Source organism: Zootermopsis nevadensis, unplaced genomic scaffold (genome assembly GCF_977971745.1).
Source record: "Zootermopsis nevadensis isolate Lab colony 2312 unplaced genomic scaffold, Znev_1.0 Znev_ptg000004l, whole genome shotgun sequence".
Classification (NCBI taxonomy): domain Eukaryota; kingdom Metazoa; phylum Arthropoda; class Insecta; order Blattodea; family Termopsidae; genus Zootermopsis; species Zootermopsis nevadensis.
Window position 1 is genome coordinate 6,353,775 of NW_028259136.1, and position 24,591 is coordinate 6,378,365.

The 24,591-nt window shown below is 38.2% G+C and overlaps 1 protein-coding gene across 2 annotated transcripts; it reads right to left on the reverse strand.

Moving 5' to 3' along the window:
* Nucleotides 1–24,023, reverse strand: LOC110828774 (acetylcholine receptor subunit alpha-like). 2 transcript variants are annotated; one of them, XM_087342711.1, is made up of 13 exons: nucleotides 23,590–24,023; nucleotides 21,047–21,368; nucleotides 16,476–16,606; nucleotides 14,428–14,567; nucleotides 11,745–11,789; nucleotides 11,305–11,414; nucleotides 9,679–9,859; nucleotides 9,019–9,303; nucleotides 8,285–8,421; nucleotides 7,709–7,855; nucleotides 7,297–7,458; nucleotides 6,871–7,099; nucleotides 1–5,906 (listed from the first exon to the last, which is right to left on the reverse strand). In XM_087342711.1, the coding sequence occupies exons 3-13, from the start codon at nucleotides 16,516–16,518 to the stop codon at nucleotides 5,709–5,711; spliced, it is 1,677 nt and encodes a 558-aa protein (XP_087198837.1). In that variant the 5' UTR covers nucleotides 16,519–16,606; nucleotides 21,047–21,368; nucleotides 23,590–24,023; the 3' UTR covers nucleotides 1–5,708. The 2 variants fall into 2 exon arrangements, with proteins under 2 accessions (XP_087198837.1, XP_021917477.2); XM_022061785.2 differs by having other exon boundaries at nucleotides 23,512–24,023.
* Between the last annotated feature and the right edge of the window lie 568 nt (nucleotides 24,024–24,591).

Genomic DNA, 24,591 nt, shown 5'->3' on the forward strand with positions numbered 1-24,591 from the left:
TAAAGAGGAAAAAGATAATTTATTTATTTATTCAACAGTATTTATTTACAAAAACATTATTTATTATTTGAGTTACAGGATATAAAGTATTCTTTTTATAGTATATATTTTATGAGATAGTGTGTTCAGAATGGAAAGTAATAAAATATATTATGTAGTCTTCTTGAGAAATGGATCAACAAGGGATAACAAGGACAAATGAGACAACAGAAAAGTTAAGGAGATCTGTTACCTTGAAGGGAGCAGTGATGCCAGTTTTATATGAACAAATATTTGTCCTCAAGAGTGATACTTCCTTTTTTTTACTTCTTTATGTTATACATTCAATAAGATACAATAGCAATTTGCAGGTGGTATACAACAGCTAGATAAGTTAACGTGATTCATATGAAATATTTTAAAGTTTTGTAGAGCCAAAAGAAATGTATACTTTGTATCAACAGGAAAGTCTTTTTTTGGAACTAATTACAGGTTACCTACAGTTCTCACTAATCGATGCTCCACCAAAATATCTTATTACCATTTCTATATCAAACTACATTCAATGATTAAGTCAACATAAAATAACTCAATTCATCTTTTTCCAGTTTAACAATGTTTCTACATTTTCCGGTACCCTTTATGGGTCCCCAACCTTTTCAGTTGGCTTGATCTATGGACATTCGGTAGGACACCTTGGACAAGGGATCGGTCCGTCGCAAGGCCTCTACCTGTACACAGGACAACACAACACAGAAAATCATCCATGGCTTAAGTGGGATTCGAACCCACGGTCCCAGTGACCAAGCGGCACAAGGCCTATGCCTTAGACTGCGCAGCCACTGCGGACCCCCATAACTCAATTCATTTTGAGAAATAAAAAGAAAATTGTTCCACTGAAGATATTAGGGAATGTACTAGTTTCATTTCAGGGAAACTGGAATTCGTCTTGAACTGTAAAGAACCTGTTATTCTCACTTTCCATAGTAAATGAGGATTTTATGACAATATGGTTTCTACTAAAAAGAATGAAATGTGTGTGTGTAATTATAAAACATTACAACATATCAATAGGCTATAAAGCTACACAATTGTTTATACAGTAAAGTGGACTGCCTAGATTGAGGACTACCTGTGACCCAATAAAACATTTCCTTCTGTATGTCTAACATATCATAAGAAGAAAAAGCTTTAAATTAACTTGACATGATTAGACATGGCTCCCTAATAAGAGTCTTAAGTGCTCTGTGCCACTAACCTAACCTATGTGTATTCATTTTTATGTTGTTGGTATCACTGCACCCCTACCTGCCTGCCTGGTCAGAGTTGGTTATGCTTCTGAACTCACCTTCACATGCTGTTACCTAGCTGATATACTGAAAGTTTTGTATATATTGAAACAGAATAGAAGTTCATGAAAAATGCTCACATATCCTGAGAGGAATTTAAATCCTGTGATATGAGGAATAAAGATAAAATAATTCCTTTGATGCAAAGGTTACAGCATATCTCTCTTCCAACTGTGATCAGGCTTGTGAAATATTAATTGATATGTCCATGACAAATAACTTATTTTAACATCAATTCAAGACGAATACATAGTAGCCTAAGACCAGCTTATGGCAAGCCGAACAAAAACAGTGATAAGTGTATTCTATAACAATGGTAACTAATTGTACCACTATTCATTTGGTCATGATGATAATACAACTGAGCAATAGATAGGGGGTGTACTGGTTTCAGTGTGTACTCAAAATAAATGTGTAAAATATATATATTTGAATATAAAACATATTAAGAAATCTTACTGTCAAAACAGAAAAGGACATGATAAATACCAACTTTCTTTCTTTCATTGGCAAAGTTACTGTTTCATGAAGATACACATTAGGAGTATAAGTCACGAATCAAACATTCTAATCTTTCAAATATGATGTTGCGAGTGTTCAGTCTCACTCCATAACACAGGGGATTGGGTAGGAGCAGAACCAAAGTAATGTAATTTTTCAGATAAAAATACCAACGCCTCTGCTAGAAATGAAAACCATCATCTTTGTGGCTGAACTACCACGACTGCAAAATATGGAGGATTCAATAATTTGGTAATTTAACAAAGAACAGTGACTTGATCTTCTACATACTCAACTTCCATCCATACTGAAATTTAATATTGAAACATTTGCTATATTAATCTGAACTACTGATTTAGAGCATCATTTATAACTAAATTACTTTATATTAAATGTATACTAGTCCTCGGTAGATACTATTAACGTGAAATAAATGGTTACACAATTTCATATTGTGTGTTAAGGAGCATACTGTTTGATCAACATAATACTGTATACATTCATTTCCAACATTGTATTTCTCGTACACAAACTGATATTTCCTTGATGCAAGATTAAGAATACATACATATTAAAATACGTATGTAGCAGTTTATCTGTGAATAGTATCAAATTTATCTTGTTTCTTTTTCTTGCATATTTAAATGCCTTAGAACAGTGATATTCAACCTTTTTTGTTCGTGTATCCCCAGATACAATTTCTCTTCAACTTTGTACCCCCAAAGTTGTTGGTGTATATTTCAAGTTATACATAATATATAATCTACATCTAAAATAAATTAAATAAATTACATTACTGATTATTCAGTGTTTATCATAAAATAATTTTTTTTTTTAAATTTCACATACCCCCTAAGATGTCTTCATGTACCCCCAGGGGTACGCGTACCCCAGGTTGAATATCACTGCCTTAGAACACATTATATAAGAAAGCTCCTTTGTTGTACAAAATGCTGTCACCAAATATACCAACAAGTAACTTGGCACAAGTGTCTGAATTAGGTCCAAGACATGGCAAATGCCAGCTTACGTTTGCTGTAAAAGCAACTGAAGAGCCATACTAAGAACCTCGTGTGTGGCTTCCTGTAATGAAAGCAATACACCCCCAGGTAATTTTTTTTTCAAAAATCACTCACACGTCAACAACACAGGCCTCTGTTTGTGGACCCTCTGAACTCTACAGCCATAAGAGATATATTAAAAACAAACAGTTCTGTGCCAATATGACCTATCATCATGATAGACCACTTTCTTAAGTGGCCAAAATTTGATTGGCTCATTACAAAAAAAAACCACATTTTGCTCCCCTGTGTCTATCTTGTGTTTGTTTGTTTCATTTGGAGGATATTAAAATTATGAATAGCACAGGCGGTCAAACTGCATGGGTCACCTTAGGCCAAAAACAAATTAAATGCAGGCTTTATGAGACAGCAAACTCTTACAGCCATGAATTACACTGTGTCAGATTTGAGGTTCTCAGAGTGAAGATGTTGACGTTGGTCTACTGGGTTGTAACGCCATGTGGACTCGTACGCAGATACCTATCTATAAGCCCACAAATTGTTACAACCTACAAGACCAACATGAACATGAATTGCAATAGCTGCAAATAGAATCTGTGTGTTAAGTGGTCATTTCATTTTATACTCATTTCACATGAAATCAAATGCAGAGTGTTTTAAATTGCTAATATTTCCTATGTACTCACACGTCATGACCACAAGTGCACATAATTATATAACTATATAAGGATAACTTGCATCTCTTAAAACTACTTCCCAAATATCACGGTGCACTCTATTGCTACAAATAGGCTCTAGTGATCCAGTCGCAACAGCACAAACTTCATATCTAGTACGGGGGAAATGCCAATTCCTAAATTTAAGTTTATTTCATCCATTTTCTGGAAAATGGCAGCTCCGGCACATGTGTTGCCTTTTAGTATGCAAACAGGTAATAATGGTCCTTATAACTGATATGACTATCACCTCGCTAAACAGAACAAACACATTGAATTATGATTTCTTTTTAAACCAATCATTACTTGTAACGGTGTCTATGCCAAATCTAACTATGATTCCTATATACCAAAACCTTTCAAAATGACATTTCACAATAATAATTCGTACAAAACAAAGTGAAATAAATTAAGTTTTAAAATAGTAATTATAGTAACTGTGGTAAAATGTACATAGTATAACACTAATTGATGTCTAAAACTATGGATCTTAAATTAAGGTGCCAAATCAACAGCAGCAGTCTGTCAGTTAAAAAAAGGTACCGACATACATTTAAGCTAAACTACCTTCACTCTGAGACTAACCAATTGCTGGGTCAAAGACGAGGCCCCTAACTTAGAACCAGGGTATGATAAACTGCTTCTTGGTCAGGGCTACTGCACACCCTGTGCGGCAGTGATAAATGAATATGAAGAAATGGTGGAATGATTAGCTGGGAAAAAAATTAAAAACTCAAAAGAAAAACCTGCTCCTCTGTCACTTCATCCAACATAAATCTCACTTGAAGTCACCCGGGACTGAACCCAGGCATGAAGTTTAGTATACACACACACACACACACACCCCATGCCCACATGCACGTGCTCACATACCCATGCATGCATGTGCACATTCTGGTGTGCTTGTGAAAATATGTATCAAATTTGGGGAAACTCAACTGTTAATAACTTTCTGGTGTTTTTGTCAAATTCAAACTGTATGATTAAAAATCAGTTGAATGACAAAGATTGGACACGTTAGTCAGGCTTGATACAAGGCACACGTGCCAGCTCAGAACTCTATAAATTACACAAAATAATTGAAATAATCCATTTCAGGATAATCTTGGTAAATAATTAAAAGTAATAAATTATTTATAACAATTATGCTGGCACTGAGAGCGATTTTCAAATATTATTTGACTTCTGCAACCAGGACGCAAAGTTCATGAAATTGGATATAAGAAACGAGTTTGTTGCATTACTTCAATAAGACTCAACTCTTGATCCACAATAAATTATACATAACATACTACCAAGTGACCTTTACTCCTTCCTCATTCAGAAGTAATTTAGTGAAATTCTTTATGCCCTTACCTCTGATTCTTCCTACTAAAAGCCTTTTAAAATTTCATTCCTTACACCACTTTGCTACAACCAGTTCCAAACTGTGCCAGTTTTAACAGGCACAGTCAGGGACCTGCCCCATTTAAATTCATTACACTGGAATCATTGATACTAGCATAAAATATGTATCTTCAGTCTCTTATGCCAAACATAAATATGAGAGATTTCAGTTTTTTTGTTGTATTTCCTAAATTAGCATTAGGCACATCATTTTTAAAAGGTTGTGAAGAATGCAAATACTCAAAATTATTGCTTATGTTCTGAAATTGTCTTCTTTCCTCCTCATGTTAAAATATATTACAAGTTTTAATGAAAATCATAATTCTTGGGATAATCCACCAAATTACAATTAAAGAAATAAAAGAATGCAGCAGACAGAGGAAGAGAGAAATAAAGATGTAGAAAAAGATACAACAAAGGAAGAAAGAAAGAAAAAAGATAGAAATATACTTGCCATAGGAAAAAAGTTACTTAAAAAGGAAGTTATTATTATCATCTGTGAATGTCAGTTTGTTCATGCATCAGATGATGAAGACAAAGCAGCAACGAAGCTGCTATGTGATCCACGCAGGTTTACTGCCTAGCGTCTTCCTGTGCATCCCTATGGCCCATGGCAGCCATTTTGGAACAGAAACAAACAAACTCCGACCCTCATTAAAAAAGCTTTAAAATGGCAAAGATGGGAATGTGTCCAGTATTTTGATTTAGCAACACCAGTGCTTGCAACTTATTAGGATCTACATCAGGGTCATGGCTCACAGTGTGGTGTTTTTAAGGGGTTTGACCGTTGTGGAAGCAATCTCAGACAGGCGAACGTCGATGGGAATACGATCATCGTAAAGCGTCGGTGCCTGTAGGATGATACCAGCTGTTCCCACCAGGACGGCCAGCGTGAAGATCCATAGGAATAGTCGATCCAACACCATTGCTACATACTTCCAATCCTCTTTTACCTGTAACCATTGTCATAAATATTATGCAGTGTGGGGCCATGCCCAGCAAGCCAATACCGAGATTTCAGGTTCTCACAGCAACACATGAAATGTTACTCTGTGCGGTCTTCTGACACTTCAGAGATGCTACTCATCACCATGATAATGGAGGCAGTAAGCACCTCTGAAATGTCAGTCATTTTTTACCAGACTATGTGGCGCAACACCCCAGAAGACACAATCTTCAACAACAGTGGATTCCTGAACCTGTTTTCAAGAAAATAAACAATGAAACATCTTATTAAAAATATACACCTGTATGTATAGAGAATCCCATAGCAGCATGTCTGTACTTTGATGGCTAAGAAGCAAATGAGGAACATTGATTTTTTCAGTCTGTGGAATATAGCCGGATACCGGGAATGACCTGTTCTTCAAGTGCCTGAGCACTGCAGGTCCCAACTTTTCGCTGGATCGATCTATAGACATTCGGTAAGTCTCCTTTGACGTGGAATCTGCCTGTCGCAAGGCATCTACCTGTACACAGGACAGCACAACACAGAAAAACACGGACAAACATCCATGGCTTGAGTGGGATTCGAACCCATGGTCCCACCGACCAAACAGCACAAGGCCCACGCCTCAGACCCCGCGGCCACTGCGGACCCCGTGGAATATAACATGTTTTTCTATATTGCTATATTAATTCATGCCAAAAAATATAACAAGAAATACTTTTTGTTCTTGCTTTCAATTTAAACTGAATATGGATAAATTAAATGAACTTGTTTCTTTGTAATAAGTTTAATGACTTAAATTCAATGGCTTCTAATCCAATCAGTTACGAAATATAAATTATTATTTGAAGAAGTGATATAATTAAATTTTCTGTAACTGCTAATGGAAAATGAGTGGGAGATCTTAGTTTCATCACAGAAGTGAGGTATTTCGCTGGACATATTTCAGTATCAACAAGCATACGCACCCTGGTAGAATCTTCCTCCCTCTTTGTGTGGTCAGCGATGAACTTGACCCCATCAATAGCTTTATGGAGCTCTGGGCAGTTATGCCAGTGGTGCAAGTGTCTGCATAATGGACTGGCAGTTTCTTCAGATAGGCCTGGTGCCAGGAACCCATCCTCCTGACACAGTGGAGGTAGAGAGGGCACGCCATGGATTTGACATCCTGACCCCAGACCTGTTGCTTCTAGCTCCCTACAAAAGAAACAAGCCTTTATGGTCCAAATTTTGGTCTCAAGAACCAGGACTGTACTTAATTTCACCTTGGGTATGGAAGGAGTATAATTTGACGTGAGTTTAAAATATCGATATTGTACAAAAACAAATTTCAAATGACTAATGAATGAAAACATATTTGAGCTCTCTTTAGTTTAAGATGTATTAGCACTGACCTGGGAGTGAGCTCATCATGTGAGTCCAATGTGGGAAAAAGTTCTGTGGTGTGAGTGGAATCCACAAGTTCAGAAGCGGACGACTCGGCCAAAAGAGTTGGATCTCGCAGTTCAAGCCCATTGCACGTGCGAACCATTATTCGGGCTGAAGAGCCCGCAAAACTACAGCAAACATAATAAGAATGCTTAAAAGACATGTGTATTAGCTGGAAATAACCATCATGACATATCAAGAAAGTGGAAACCATAATCCAGCTACAGGATTATAATTTATTCCAGTTTAATCCTGGTTTCTTGGATACATTTATCATAATACAATATGGTAATAATAAGTCTGATTTTAACTTTGTAATTGGTCATCCAAAAGTTCAGCGCCATCTATGTTACAAAAAATAAAACAGCTTAAACAAACCTGCGTTTCTCTATTTGGTACTGTGGTCGACGCATTACAAGAAGACGAGGAAGTATATGAATGAACACACGGCGAACCCACGGGGCCATGGTATGTGTTTGTGGCGAACGGAAGTGAACATTGAGCACCACAACTGTCACGCAGATACTAGAACACAGTTTATTTTACTATTTATTGATATGATTACAACAGACAGTAATATTTTCTGATAACGAGAACTCTTTTGCTTCTTTCTTTAATTGGCTATGGAAGATTTTGCTCTCACTTCAATTATTTTAGGGTTTATTGCCAAATTTGTCTTTAAAAAAGAAAATAAAGAAGACCACCCTATTCCTATTTTTGTAGTGTCTTACAAGATAAACAGTCACAACTACAAATAATATGCTTACTTTAATTTATACGCATAATAAAGAAGAATTCTTAAAGTTTTTGCATATATAAGCGGACCCCAAAAGACTTATGTTTATTATGAGAGGGTAATATAAATGGTACTCCATTTCTGACCCCGTGACCTAAGCAATATCTGATGTGCTTAAACATTTCAACATTCCAAGTTCAATAACTGGACTGGAATACCTGAAAGTGTCAAGGATCATGGTGAAGAGCACAAATTTTCCAAGTAGAGGCACAACCAGTGAGGTTGGGGGGATGATTTCTGCGAGCAGCAGGAAGAACACAGTCAGTGACAGCAAGATGGAGATTGACAAGCTCACCTGCAAACGTCAGATTAACGTGAGACACTGAGGTGACAGCACACTGTTATGGTAATGCAATGCGACAGTAGGCCGCTGTGAATCAGTGACTAAAGAGAGATTCTCCGCTAGCAAAATTTAGAACAGAATTACTGGACTTTTCCGTTACAGAGCAAATACGTGAGCGTGAAATTTAATAACATCACTTGAATGAGTATTAATTGGATCACAGAATAATTATCAGATCTTAATTAAATTAATTTCAGTAATAAGAGAAGAATGTGGAGAAATTTAATTTGGGAACTACTATAAATCAATTGTTATGCCATTCATGAGTTTTGTTTGGTTCCCACAACAAACAACCATTGTCTCCTGAAACATAATTGACTTCTATTTCCCCTCCCTTTCAATTTTTTGACAAATTCTCTGCACTTATCCACTTCTGTCCTTTCGCTGAGTACAAGGTTGAACTAGCCAATAAATTATCATATTTGTGGCCTTACTGTAGCCCTGATACTTTTCTAGACTCAGATTCAGAGTAAGGACATGGAAAGTTTAGAATTACTTTCTAGTGACTCGTGTATGAATACAAAACCAACAAGAAACACGTAAACCTACCTTCTCACCACTGTCAGATGGTAAATAGAAGACCAGCACTGTAAGGAAGGAGATGCCCATGCAGGGAATGATAAGATTCACGGTGTAGAAGAGCGTCTTTCGGCGCATCGTGATATTGAATGTGATGTCCAGATACGGTTCATCGCAGCACGTGTAGAATTTCTCATTTCTCACTGCTGGCACTTCCAGTATGTCCCATTCTACAGATGTGTAGAACTCAGATAGATCCACACCTATCTCCACGATGTTAGAGTCCCTAACCTCATCGATGTGGCGTAAATCCACCTGTAAGAAACGCATTCTATGTTAACAATGAAGTACACAGCTCACATAATGATGTTCTGTATGTCACAGAATGGTATAGTAGTATATCGAGAAAGAAGGAATGGGGAGGGCAGAGAAAAACAGAAAAAGTAGGAATCGAATTTTGTGAGGAGCTTTTTTGGTTTGGTAAACATTTATCGAAATACTTTTAAACGTACATTCTGTTCTTCACTCAGAGCCATTGGGAATATAACATAGTATGAACCAAAACGTCTTGTTCGTTACCAAATACCGTAACTTAAAAATCGGTCTACCAGTTCCAGCGAAGGCCACACAGAGAGGACGAAAACACACTTTAGACTGTGTGCTTAAACTTTACATTTCAGATCTCTTTACCTGAAAGCCATCATAGGTCCAAGACCCAAACTTCATGACACATGTCTGCTCGTCGAAAGGGAAATACTCGACGTCTATCTCACACGAGGACTTATAGATGGCAGGCGGCTTCCATTCCACGCGACCAGTGTGGTTAAGTGTCGCCTTCGTTGCCAGGGTTACTTCAAAATTACCATCAGCACTGAGAACAAAATTAGTTTTCAGTGAAATTCGTCACAGGAGATTCTTCCATGTGATTTTATGAATTGCGTGCTTGGTGCCTCTGTAGCTGCGTGGTTGAATTTGTGCATTAGTAGTGTAAAACAAGATGAAATTCAATGAGGAATCATTTTTTCACCCTTATTCCTGACCCTCCTATCTCCTTTCCTATCCCTTTCGTACATTTACCTCCTTCCGTTCCTCCAGCCCACATCTAGGTCTTTCTTTCCCATCGTTATACCATATTAAAATCTTTAGTATACATCTCACAAGTTATAAATACAGTTGTATAAATAATGCCATTAACACACTAAATTAAACCGATATAATGCTCTGTACAAAAATCAAAAACAGGGAAAACGAGTCTAAAATGACCCCAGCATTACTGACAAGTGAAGTCATCGCTTTTAAATTTCGCGCCGCTAGGTTGGTAGTATTGGTTTCCAACTACAGCGAAAGATGGCGTGTTGACGGAGCGCAGTTTTCAAGCTTTGCGTGTGTGAAAGTGTATTTTCTGATGTTTGTCTTGTGATTTTACATTCATAGTTATCAGCATCATCAACCTAGAATTTGTAATCAGTTTATTGAAACAGACATCCAGTGAAGACTTCGAAAGTAAGTAATAATTTATACTAATTGCTTCGATCAACGTGACATGTGCTCTTCTAGATTATGGCTTGTAAAATAAGTGCAGCCATCTTGGGGTTAAACGTCGTACTTCGTTTGTGTGTGAATTCTACACAGATGTAGTAGCACAGAGCATTTTCGTCACTCCATGAGTCTATTTTCCAATGTCCAAATTTCATGAAGATGTTAACTTTTACTATATTTCGATCTTATCAGCTTGAATATGTTTTCCTTTACTATTGATACGAAGGTGCTGCTTCTATTGTGTTATATCGTGCTTTTTCCTGTATAGATCCTCTGCCAAGTATGCTGTTCATCATGATAAAATTACATGTGTTCTAATCTTCATTGATAAACATAATAATAGTCCCCAAAGACAATAGAATGTATGTCTTTTACCCAGGGCTTTAGAGTAAAATACAAATTGTACACATTTTGAAAATATTTATCTTTAAAAAAGTGCCAATAGAAAGAAATGTGAATGCACGTGGAATAACATTTCTTCATACACGAAACATTACAGTAAGCATGCAGTTATATATTCTGTGGTCAATGCTAGTATGTTAAATCGATGTTTTTTTTATAGTGTGTCATTTTAAGCCAGTCTCTCACATAATTCAAAACAGGTGAACAATAACGAAAACTAAGTTACTACGTCAACGATTTCGGCTAGGTTCACGCGATTGTAATTGCATCCTTTGTGAGCGTGAGCAAACAGTATCCAGCTGTGTTTATATAACGTAATTATTGATTATTGCTAACACTTGGAGCACTGTCTTCGGGTATTTCGTCTCGACTCACTTATTGTAGAGCACGATGTCCGGCCTCCAGATGTGGTCCGAGGGTACATGGAGCATCTCCACTCCACCGTACTCCTTAGGGTCCCATTGTAGTTTGTAATCGTTCCACGACTGTAACACAGATTTCCGCAATTCAAAAGTTCATGAAAGTTCCGAAATGAATGAGCATGACTGACATCTGGAATGTTGGGCCGTGTAGTCTGGTAGAATGTTTTTCCAGGTTACATGAAGCTGTAGGCCCCAATACATTTTAAACTAAGTTAATTTTAGATATTAACTGGACGTTTTGATTCGGTATGTTCAGCATTTGCCAGTACGTGGAATACGGTGTTCCAGATCATTCTGTATTTGTATATACAGTATATCAGCTTGGTTTAATAATTCGTTAAATTGAAACATGAAATTATTCATTTGTTTCTTTATTTCTCTGCAACAACGTACCTGTTCCACCCATAGGTTGGTAGTCATGATCTGATTCTTGAGGTTCTGAAATAAACAAAAAAACATTAGTATTTGAGCTGAACAATGCGCTACAGGGAACAAACATGAATTCACTCTACTGCCTAGTACTTAAGTAGGAAAAGTTTTTTTTTATTTTCCTTCTACAATAATTTTCTTTAGATACTGTTGCGTCATTATGAGCACAACAATAACTATTAATTGCAGACAGTAATGCATAGAGAATATGTCAGAATTACGCTGTATTTCAATTAAAAATTATTAATGCAATACATATTCATCTTGACTGAAATTTAAACGGCTGCGCCCTGAGTAATAATAGTAACTGGAGTACTCAAATAAAATTAATGAGATCTATGGCATATCTTATAAGGAAATCCCAACCCACCAACTTTCGCCTAATTTTTCATCGCAGTGTCTGCAAGTCCGTTAAAAATACATATCGAGAAATGTGGTACAAACGATGAGGAAACGAAAACATATATTTCCCTTACTCGGGGCAATTGTTTGAACGCCATCTGCGTCCGGCGGAAGGAATATCGATTTCGTCGTGGCCCACACTATCTTCGGCACCAAACAGAAACCTGTTCGTTAATTTACGCCAGGGTTTGATAAACTGCGGGCCGCATGTGTCTCTCACAACGATTTTGTACGGCCCGTCACATTATTTGAAAATTAGCCAGTGCTAGAAGAGCGAAACTATTCTGTTACTGATAAGAGTACTGATTTAAATATTCTTCGCACATTACCTAATCGTAAGGACAAACAATCGAAAAAAATATTTTAATAACAACGATCGTGAATGAAATCATGAATGAGACTGTAGTTTATTGACGTTTAGGAGGAATCACGAGTGTGCATGAAAGGAGGAGATAAGCCGCTACCACCTCTGTAAAAAAAAAATTCTCTAGTTAACCATCTCACATCTTTCAGTGATATGGGAAATTAATTTCAAAAGAAAAGCTGACCTCATGTCAAAGACGTCGTCATAAAAACTTCTTCGATAATTGGCGGTAAAGCTGGACAGATTTTTAACCTCGGTTCTGCATATATAGATAAGTGGTAAGCCTCACGGTCCGGCCGCTTTAAACTCCGGGTGACGGAAAGGGAAGACTCGTGGCCATCCTTGAAATCGAAATCTGGACGTCCACTCCGACTGCCCCGGGTTCATTTACTTTACGACATCAGCAAACTTTATACCTCTATGGAAACTAGACTTAGTAGGAACTACGTTACAGTCAAATCCAATCTCCACAAACAATACTAAAGCCCTCTGTATTAATAAAAATCAGTTCCTCTAAAATAAATAAGAAAGGCAGTTTACACTACAGTAACGCGCTGTTATAGGTGGTAAGACACACCCCTGAGCAGACTCGGGCTTCGTATCTGATACTCGCTGCTTTTCTTCCGAAGAAGTTGCGTCAAAGTTCTAGGAAGGGATGAACGTGTGCTTCCAGTGTGCATACTTTGTGAACGCTGAAGTGCGAAATGTATTTCCCACAGGGCAGGAGCGCTGAGTACACCCGCCAGGGACGCGGGAAGACTGAGAGGGAAGTACACTCCCAACTAACCAAAGACAAGAGAGCTTCATTTATTATTTAAAGAATCTCATCCGTTCCAGACCACCGTAGTAATTAAAGAATTTATATTTGTTTAAATCTTGTCAGTCTAATCACAATAAAATTCCTATTAAATATTAAAATATTACCATAATTAACATTTAAATATTTAAAAATATATTAAATGATATTCTCTATCGAAATGTTCGATTTACATCGAACATTTCGATAGAGAATATCATTTAATATATTTTTAAATATTTAAATGTTAATTATGGTAATATTTTAATATTTAATAGGAATTTTATTGTTATTAGACTGACAAGATTTAAACAAATATATATTTATCACAATATGACGCAACTTTATCATCTCATAAAGAATTTATATTATATATCAACGATTAATGGCTCGATCCAAAGCAGTTCGGTTATTTTGTTATTTAGCTGGTTACTTGTGTAAGACAAACAGATAATTACGCTGTTACGAAGGTAAATGCGTTTCAACACACCAACCCGACATCCTAGAATTTCTGCCAAATGTAAAAAAAGGGGGGGGGGTTCGATATGTTGTCACAACAATTCTGCACAAAGACGAAGCCCGATCGTGGGATACATTCTTATATAATTACAGTAACGGAAGTAATAAGTGAGGACAGACAACCTGGCTAATTGGTTGATTGGCCCGTTAGTCTTTTAATCGACGTGAAAAGTTATTAAAAACCCTTTAAAACCCGTGGTAACAATATTTCTGCGTTTTTTTTCTTACAAAGCGTATTTTCATATTATTCTCAGAGTAAACAGCGGTTATTTCCTTATGCAGCATTAACCAACTGATCGAAATCTGCGACGTAAATCAGTGATTACACAGGGAGTTATCTGTTTGAAAAACCTAATATGGATTTATCAGTATCACTGAAACACACTTTAACTTAATTTAATTAAAATATAAAAGCGTTACACAAGTAGTTATTTGACATGCGTATTAAACTTAATAATTTACGAGGCCGTAATTCGAGGACTCAGTCGGACCGCATAAGACATCGATGAGGACCGCTGAGTTCGACATGCCTGTTGTTGGGTCGGTAGTGCCCAGATAAAACTCACCACGTCGATGAGCTGAGACAGTTTGAGCTTGATCTCGACAGTGAGGGCGTCGCTCACGTTGATAACCGGGCGAACCAGTTTGTTGTAATTACTGAGCAGGTCGTCGTAGAGACGCTTGGCGTCGGGGTTGCCAGTGCAACCTGAAAGCATTTGCGATTCTGCGTATGTGATTGGCCTTCTGACAGGTGCAAATCTTTTGTTGAAAAAAACTAAACACACCACGACCAGGTAAAATCCCCCTTTAGGTTCTCAAGGCAACGAAAATGAAGATGGAAGGGCTAATCACCCTGAAGATGGAGGCAACGTCGGTAAAATTCTACCAGACTACACCAACAACCCAGAAGACAGCCATTACGGGATGTTGCGCCGTGTAGTCTGATAGAAACTGTTCGACGTTTCAGAGATGTCTGCTGACTCCGTTATCAAGGTGATTCGCTAAACATTCCGTATGACAGCCATGTTCAAAATTCCCCTAGAATTTTGTTCAATATTTATTATAAGAATGGAACAAAACCTATTGTCAATGTTGATATTCTGGGTTCTAACACAGTGCTAACTTGCAATTAGATACCAACGTTTCAGAAGAACATACTGCCTCGATCTTCGGACCTGACGATGAAGAAGTGTGTATCTCTGAAACGTTTGTATCTACTTACGAAGTCAACACGGTGTCACACCCAAACGGACTGACGACACAGACCTCGTATCTCATGCAAAGTACCTCTACTCTGAGACCATCTAAGTACCGGGTCAGGGACGAAGTCCCCCCCCCCCCGACTTAGGACCGAGGGGTGCTGCTTGGTCAGGGCTGTCGCACGTGGAGTAGAAGTTTCAGAACTGACCGGTAGCAAACATTACCAGAAAGTAATCTGCTCGTAACTTTCTCGTGAATTGCAATTTTTATTTTGTTAAAATTAGCCGCATTTTCGAAAGCACGCTAACCACAAGATGTAACAGGATTTTATTTACACGTAATTTCTAAAATTGAAGTTACCAGCTCGCGTGAAAGTTGGTACCTCCAGGCTGGCAAATGGCTGGCAGCTACGAAATATTGGACAAACTCCAATGACATTGATTTTGTAGGGAGAAATATCGTGTTTAAGCACAGCACTGAACAAGTAATGGACATCATTCTTCCATTGTTTCGCACTTCCGACGTGGAGTAGGTTACATGGGAGCATCGATCAGTCGGCCCACTGAGGCAGATATGTAGTTTTTGTCCATGTTTATGATACAGTGTCACTCATCCTGAGACTGCTGATGTTTAGCGGCGCCTGGTAGCCCTGTAACCCGACTGACAAAATCATTGATGCGTTTAATCAGTGCTTTACGTGAAGCTTCAGATTCGTAGCCAATCGATTATCATTTGACTGGCTGCAACGTCCAGGATAAATTCACATACAATTTTAGTCCGAAAGCCTGGAGGGATATACAGTATTAAAATAGATCTTAGCGAAATTTGGTAAAGGTATGGGATAAATTAGTGTCGCCCTGATAACTCAGTAACTCGGACGTAAGTGTAGGGTAGGTGAGACGTACACTAAGTACGTCTTCCCCATTCATTTCCTTAGGGCAGGGGTGGCCAACCCGCGGCCCGCGGGCCGCATGTGGCCCGCCTTGAACATTTTTCCGGCCCGCGAGATTCATCACACTTTTACAAAATATATTTATTTTATAATGGCCAAAGTAGTGAAAACCAATGTATTAAAAAAATACATTATTTGTGCATCCATATATTCAAAAATTATCTGTCGAAATTATGAGAAAAAATTAACTTTGTGGCCCGCGGAGTTATGATGCATTTCCAAAGTGGCCCGAAAGATCATTTGGGTTGGCCACCCCTGCCTTAGGGTCTTCTAACATTGTCACGATCACCGCTGTATTTTGTACATATGAATCGTCAAACATTTACGAGATCCCATTACAGACCCTGGAATTCGAAAAAAAAAATCATTTACATCAATTAATACTCGTTTTACAGGGGAAATCGAATTATTGTAAGCCCTCCTTAACGCGCGCACTCTGTCACACGCGGGTAGTATAAGTACCTGATATGAGCAGGAACCACATGAGAGGCAGAAGGTTCCTCATCTTCCGCTCTCTAGACACCTCCTCATGATGACGTCAGCAGCGTCGCATTGGGTTCCGACGTGACGCCCACCGTCCTCGCCACATCCTCCTGGGAACGATAAACTGTGATGACTCTTCGACGGTCAGCCACTAATGCGGGCAAAGCGTCTGGTCTCACATACGCCTGCCGCTTTAAGGGCTTTCTCAGTCTCCCGCTAAGTACCTAGATACGAACTCTAAATTTACCACACCTGCTGCTCGTGAAGAAATATTATCGTCTTAATACGATTCTGTATCGAGCGTGGTGTGTTGGTCTGCCGCGTTCTACGGCTTCAAAGATAGTCCCTCTGAAGTGGCATCAGCTACTGGCTTTAACGATCTACAAGGTTGGAGAGGGAGGATTGGATTTAAGTGGCACTGCGAAAACCTATGATTAAAATAATGGATTACTGGAATCTATTAAAGGTGGCTTTTTTTTTAGTACGTGAACGATTATAAGTTTCTCAAAAATCTGTGTTCTATAAAATTAGTTATGGTCTTACACTCTAGAGCAGTGGTATTCAACCTGGGGTACGCGAAGAAATCTTAGGGAGCACGTGAAATTTTAAAAAAATTATGATAAACACTGAATAATCAGTAATGTAATTTATTTAATTTATTTTAGATGTAGATTATATACTATGTATAACTTGAATTATACACCAACAACTTTGGGGGTACAAAGTTGAAGAGAAATTATATCTGGGGGTACGCGAACAAAAAAGGTTGAATAAAACTGCTCTCGTGTCTAGCAAGTAGAAGTGATCTATAAGAGGGTGTTTCACAGAGGTCGCTGGATTATTCTAGGAGTCATTCCATAATTTAAAAAGCAAGCTGAATTGTTATGAAATTATTCCAAATAAATCAAAAAGTAACGTGCCAAGGAAGGAAAATAATATTTCTAAACAGTGTTCGCTAATGGCGTTACGTAACTAGAGAAACCTCAAAGTGACAATAACCAGGAAACATTGCACTCGTTCTGATGTTCAATTTGAGTCTCCTGTGACAAGAACAACGTCACAGCACAACAAAGTAGTCAAGTTTCAAACTAAGTACGAAGTAATTAATATGATTAGTTTGGTTCGACAAATGTACTTTAAAGACGACATTAACAGACGGGTTCTAAGCTCCGCCCGTTACTCCGAACTTACAACAAAATTGAAATCAATATCTTTTTGTAATTGACAACAAAGGAGAAAAGGCAGCGAATATATCTCCCACAAAGACACGAGATACGACGCGCAGTGGCGTGCAGAACGTCGATATTAAATACATTACAGTGGCGTGTAACATTACAATTGACTGCATAAAACTTGTTTTACATAGATTAGTGGCTTACTGTTGATTTATGGCTAACAATGGCACGTTGAAATATTATTGACAAACAGTACAGAACCGTGCGTGCATATAATAAATATATCATTACAACAAAAATTAGGCCTAAGCTATGTTCTTACAATAAAATAGTTTTACTGATATGAAAATTACAACTGCGTGTAGTAATATCATTTATGATTAATACTGGCGTAAATATATGTTACAGTACTACCAGCTTATACTAGTAAAAAGCAAATAATAAATAATTCCCTGCTTTTTATGGGACACAAAGGCCTATTACTGTGTTCACAAGAGTCGGTCACCGGTTCCTATCCAGTCCAAAACCTTTCACGCGATTAGCGGTTAGAACGCTGGCCTTGTAATCCTGGGGTCTCGGGTTCGATTCCCGGCGGTGCCCGAATTTATAACTTGTGTTGGGCAAGGCCGTGGTCTAGGCAACACGGAGTTTTCCTCCGGGGGCTTCCCCGGTTTCTCCGTGGCATCCCAACAATTACTACATTCACACACAGAAGAAGGCAATGGCAAACCACTTCTGGATCATCTGCCAAGAACGTATATTAACAGGTCCCACTCCGAGAAAAGGATGGAAGGATCCTGTTCATATGGACCTGTCGTCAGACAGAACACTAAATAAATAAAAAAATTATTCTCCCGTCTGTGGGTAGTTGTACCCAGTAGTCACTTACCTTCAGACTTTCCCACCAAAACTGTGCACCTGATTTTATTTTCATTGTATAAAACATGATAAATCATTCACTGTATGGTAGAAATCAATTACAACTAAAAGATAGTAAGAAAAAGGCATATTTCTGAACATTGTCTGATATTCAACACGTGACTGTTAGAATAAATCTCGTCTGGTCTCGTTTTGATATTTATAATAGATCATTGATCTTTTAACTGACCAGGATAACGAAATGTAAGTTAGAAATAAAAGCAAATGTCCGATGGTGCAGTGAGACGGACGTTTCGGGAGACTCGGTAACATGCAATCCTGTTTGCAATAGCAGAAATAATCAAGGAGTTTTTTTTTCTTAAACAAACTGAAACTTTGCAGCCCGCGAGTGGATAAGAAGGGCCAAATGTGGCCCCAAGTCTGGAAAAGCTTGAGAACCCCTGGGCTAAACTGTACTGATGAATGAATGAACTGATTGAGGAAAGCATTGGCAAGTGATAGATCCTTCTCAGAGACCATTACCACAAATCCCACCCAGCTCTGGCCTCGTGCCAATTTGGTGGTTTGGCGGAATTAATTTTGCTCTCGTCCGACAGAGGTAACCGAGGCAAAATAATTAGGCAACTCAACGGATGGGATTACATTCTAGGAAGGAAGAGAATTACTTTCCAGTGCTGAGGGTTGGCACTCCTGTTTTGTATTCGGGGGGGGGGGGGAATCCCCAGTCTTACTGTTTGGCTGAGCCAACGAAGCGTCTCTTCCTTAAAAATAATAGAAATAAAAAATGACATTTCTCTGAAGTTATCAGATTTTATCATCATCCTGTCATTGAAATCTCTAATACACACAGCTGTCAGAGCGTCACTAACCAAACAAAGATTAGGCCTATTAAAGGCGCTCTGAAAGGTCAATTGCGTTTATTGTCTGATAAAGACTGCGTAACACGTTACAAAAAGGAAACCAAATTTTATGTCGGATCAATTGATGTTACATTTTCTAGAACGTCACGCTATATATTCCCTGTTTATGTACTGTACTTGGTAAAAGCACGAATCAGTTCAGACAGGGATACCACAACACGATCAATGTAACCAGTCGTTATTATTCGTCAGGAACAGGTCTAACGTTCCGAAAGCATCTTAAGTAAATAAATCCAAAATCTTTTCCAGAATAAAACTGCCTCGATATATTGAGTAAAAAGCATTCTAATGAAATTTTCAAAATCAAAATTACGAACAAAAACCTATGGCATTACGAAAAAATTCTCTCATTGCTTAATTAAGTGCCAAGCCATGAAGACACGAGTCCCTTTCTGTGTGAGGTATACATCCACTAGTTGGTGAGTTAGCTTCACGCTCCGCCCACTTTATCATCGCGAATGAGCCCCCGGTACTCGCTGTATGGGAAGGAGGCTGGGTAAACCTCAAAAGTCATCTGGACATCGTGGCGAAGCAAAGATCTCTGCCCCTGTCGAGAACAGAACTCCGGTCGTTTTAGTAACTACACTGACTGTGGCACAAGATCGCTCTTACCGAAATTGAGTAAACGTATTAACACCAAATGAGATAACTGATTTGTAACTGAGGTTCCCCGGATCAAATACCAGCAGCAAACACCCGTTCTCTCGGTTCGTATGTCATCTCCAAAAGGGGGCAAGTATTTTTTTTTTAAGTTTTACTCAGTCTGTCCAACACAATTTTTTAATATTCGTAATTTCAAGTAAACTAATTTCTTTATCCTTGTGGCCCTCCATTTGTATTCATCCAAGTATCGCACGATATAAATTCTGAAAATGATACAACGCCATTTAGGATTTAATTAATCCTTCAGAAACGTAATTTTCCAAGTAAAATATTTCTAATAAAAATAAAAAACCGTAAGCACGTTAACGAATCTGAAAAAAAGTAATTGCTCAGTCGATTCTATGGAAATATTTCGTACTCTATTCACACCACACTCGCTGTTAAAAATTCTTGTCGAACTAAAATTACCCAAACGGAAGAATAATACAGTCGCTTAACAAATTATAATCACCCTAGCCTACCCTACTCATTTGAATGTACAGTCAATGACGAAAGGAAAACAGTTGCGACCGAAGGAAAATATAATTTCGATAACTAGACCTCAATCCACTTCTTCTGAACAGTGCTACCAAAATAACATAACCCCAAACTAATCCCCCAAAATCAGAATGACTGTAGCCACGCCTAATAATAACCAGTGTTACCAAACACTTGTTTAAATTTTTGATCGTAAACGTCTTGACGATTTAAGAGGAACGTAACACTATAGGCAATCCCGCGCAAAATAATTAAATAAATTAGGTCAATTACAGAATAATGATTGTGCTGAATTACACCAGAATAACTTTTGTAACTTTTAAAATGTAGACATTTCTCATGTAGTCACAAAAAAAAACACCAGTGACTAAAATTGTGAAATAAAAAATAATGCAGCGAGAATATTTTAGTAAAATTAATTAAGGTGGTCACTTACATGGGCCGTGTCCTACACAGTTCTGCTTGAACTAGCAATACAGAAGCAATAGATGTTCACTGGAAACCGTAATCAGGAACAGAGCAATCGGAAGGTCCATGGAACTGAATCTCAGACGATCCACACGACCTGTGCCTCCTCTCTCACCCGCTGGCTTGGGTTCCACTGCGCGGGGCCGTAGCGCGTTGTCTGGACCGATCGAAACTGCAGCCGGCGGTTGCCAGGTAACCGGAGAGAGGCTGTGTGTGACACAGACTCACACGTGTCATTGTTGTGGGGTATGTTCTCTCACGTGGTAGACTTCAGGCACGCGATGTGAGGCCTGACATAGGAAATGATACGTTTCTTATGCAAATTCCGTTCCTGTGTCTGTATCTTCTATAAATGCTTCTAAATGTTGCCTGACCTTAGCAACATTTGTAAAATTGAACGGCGTCATAACACACGAAAAGTCCAATTTTGGTTTGCTCAGTGGCCATTTTTTTTTGATATTTTCAGAGAAAACGGAACTGTGAATTTTCAAATCGTGATAGAAGTCCATTCGATTTAGTCATGACATATGTTATTTTGTTTAAAAATCATGAACATTTTCAATAAGTCTGTTTTACGTTACATTCCTGTGGTAATTTTTAAGTTATGTACTTTAGGTTATATGAATAAAAAAAATTTCTTGGATATTATCCATCGTCTAGTAAATATAAAAACGTAAAACGACGTTTCGGAGATGGATAATATCCAAGAAAATTTTTATTCAATTGACTCTTCACCATCGTCAAGAAGTTTTAGATTTGATTTAGGTTATATGGTTTTGTAATCTTATGAGTTGTTTTATTTTGAGTGTGTCTTATTGTAGGACCACTGATACCGGGTAAAAACCCATTTGCAGTCAATAATAAATAAATAAACCATTCTGCGAAATACTCTCCATCCAAAGTTACGACGCTGTAATCGCCGGATTTAGCCCGAGTGTTGTCTTACTTTCATGCTTGAATGTTAAGCCACACACCGGAACATAGCATAGCCCATCAGATGAAATGCAGTGTTACTCAGATTCCCTAGCTCAAACTTTAAATATGCACCGCTGTTCCGTTCCTTGACTAGCGTTGGCGAATCGAGAAATCGCAATGCGGAACCACGACGGTAAATAATAGAACGCACGTGACGTTGCAGTATTCTTTCTTGGAACAGTAAATTTTGATAGGTAAGAATAATTCATTGCTTATTTCTGCAGTGAACTGACTCCCCGAGTGTCGTTTTTTAAGACAGAGTTACAGGCGTCGCGGGAGACTGGCTTGCTTCTACAGGAGCTGAACTGAAACTATGCTCACTGCGTACGTGCGAATGACCCATCTTCGTGTTCCTTTGTTTCAGTGTCTAAGGATTAAACGGAAGAATTAAACTGTACTGAATCGGTAAAGAACATGACAGATGAGTGTCAAATGCGAAGGTAAATTTGAATTACTTTGAAAGGTCCCAATATTCTCCTTCGACAAACCAACACGAACACATTGCATCTCTTGTCTTATACATGTTACCAATTTTAAATTTATTGGAACGAGATAAGGTATTAGTTCGTAAATCTGGAAATAAACTCTCGCCGTGTTCCTGGAACTTTTTTCATTCTTGAGAGATTCCATTTGACAGGAATTCTTGCGCATATCGCCATGTCCATAACGCAAATTATATTCGGAGCAGGTTTATTGGTTCCGAGATACCGGAATGTTCCATAGCTAGAGGAAAGGTTATCCAGATCCGTGATGGCTTTAAGTCGCAAATACGTGTACCTACTGGAAAAAATTCTTATTTCGTGCCTAAATTTTCGAGGTTTTAAATTAAATCGAAGAACATTTCTGATAATTCTTGAGAACTAATGTTAATATTTGTAGTTATTTTCGAGGTGACAATCGAAGAATACGATTCTTAATAATGAAATCAACCCATTTATGATTCCAATTCATCAACCGTCATAACATCTCATTAAATATGATCTGCATCGTATGATAAATTACTTCAGACCTCATTATATCAAGTTATTTTATATTATATGATACAAATCGTTTAACGAGACGTTAACTTTTCATCATTTGTCCCGAGTGATTAGTGTTTTTTTAGCGATTTTCGACCAGTTTTCAACATAATCCGCACCTGTTAAGGTTTCCGTCGCACAAACAATTGAATGGATAGTAATTAAATGACTGGCAACAGAACACGATGATTCAAAGTCAAAGTGAACAGAAAGTAACTGGAACCATAGAACAATTTGAAAGTTTACTATTTGAGAACCGTCCAGGGACTCCTGATAGAGCCATTTTATCTCTTCACTCAGTCCACCAAGGAAAATTATCGGATTGTACTTAAAATAGGTCAATACCACATCCTTATCGTCATCGCATTCAAAGCTACAGGAGCTGAGAAATCGTTGCTAAATAGAGTACAAATTCGGGCTGTAGAAAATATTTACGAACCGTAATAAGTATAGTTCCATTTGTGTCATGAAGGAGTACTTAAAATTGCTTTAAAAATCAAAGTAGTTCCATTCTCACAGTAAACATCAGAGGGACCATGAAGCAGATTTGCTGAGTCGTGGTCGAACCCGGTAATCGGCAGACAAAGGCCCCTCTTCACTTGCTACAAACACATTCTCGTATCAGCTGATAGCGTCGTGCATTAGTAAGCCGACCGCAAAGAGATTGCCGCTACAAGCTGACAGTTGCCCTAGATTATGTGATGTTAACAGACACGAACTTCTGTGGCTGGCAAGCTTAGACGGTGCACCGTACCAACGAACTACGAACCTCCAGGGTCCTGTACCCTCGACTAAACTGTGCGTTTCGTTTACGTCACTAGCTTGAAGGTATAACGATAAAACATACGCGTGTACTATCTAAACCGAAAACATTTCCGTCACTGGAACTCATTCAGCGAGTTACAAAGTACTGCTGCTGGGAAATAATGTTTATATGGACTGTGTATGCTTCTGAATCTACTACCCCTCCCACCCCCCTGACCCCTTGAATTTTACTTTCGACGTCGAACGCAGAGAATGAGCTAATACCAATCTAACGGGCCCCACAGAGTAGGAGACGAGGACAGATCCAATCCTCGAAAAGTGTCATTTTATAACAAGGTCCAAGAACTCAAAATCCGAATTTTATTACGCCATCGTCAGAATCGTTTCATAAAAATAATGTCTGAAAAATCTAGTACCTACCTCAAAGAGAACAGCAATTCACCGGAACAAAGATCAATTCGTTTCCGCTTATGTAGTAGGGAAATATAAGCCTTGTCTGTGAGGAAAAATGCATAGCAACTGATTGTTAAAACAGGTGGTACCTATAGTTACCATTGGGTTAAATGTTTTAGTCTGGAATGGATTATACTAACATTAGTAATGACATTCACTGTCACATTAGCTTCCTACCTGAAAGTTGTCCTGTATAACCTCAAAATATTACCCCTTTTCGTTGTCAGTGATTTCAGTCACAAGGTACGTTCCTTCTATTTATTTTTACTATAGTCGGGGCGAATCTGTGAGTTCGACGTCC

Excerpts from the sequence above, each read along its gene's own strand:
- LOC110828774 (XM_087342711.1), bottom strand. The coding sequence starts at position 16,518 with ATGAGGAACCTTCTGCCTCTCATGTGGTTCCTGCTCATATCAG. Across the intron at positions 11,415-11,744 it reads CCAACCTATGGGTGGAACAG|TCGTGGAACGATTACAAACT; the intron begins GTACGTTGTTGC and ends TCTGTGTTACAG. Across the intron at positions 7,100-7,296 it reads CATGATGAGCTCACTCCCAG|GGAGCTAGAAGCAACAGGTC; the intron begins GTCAGTGCTAAT and ends TTTCTTTTGTAG.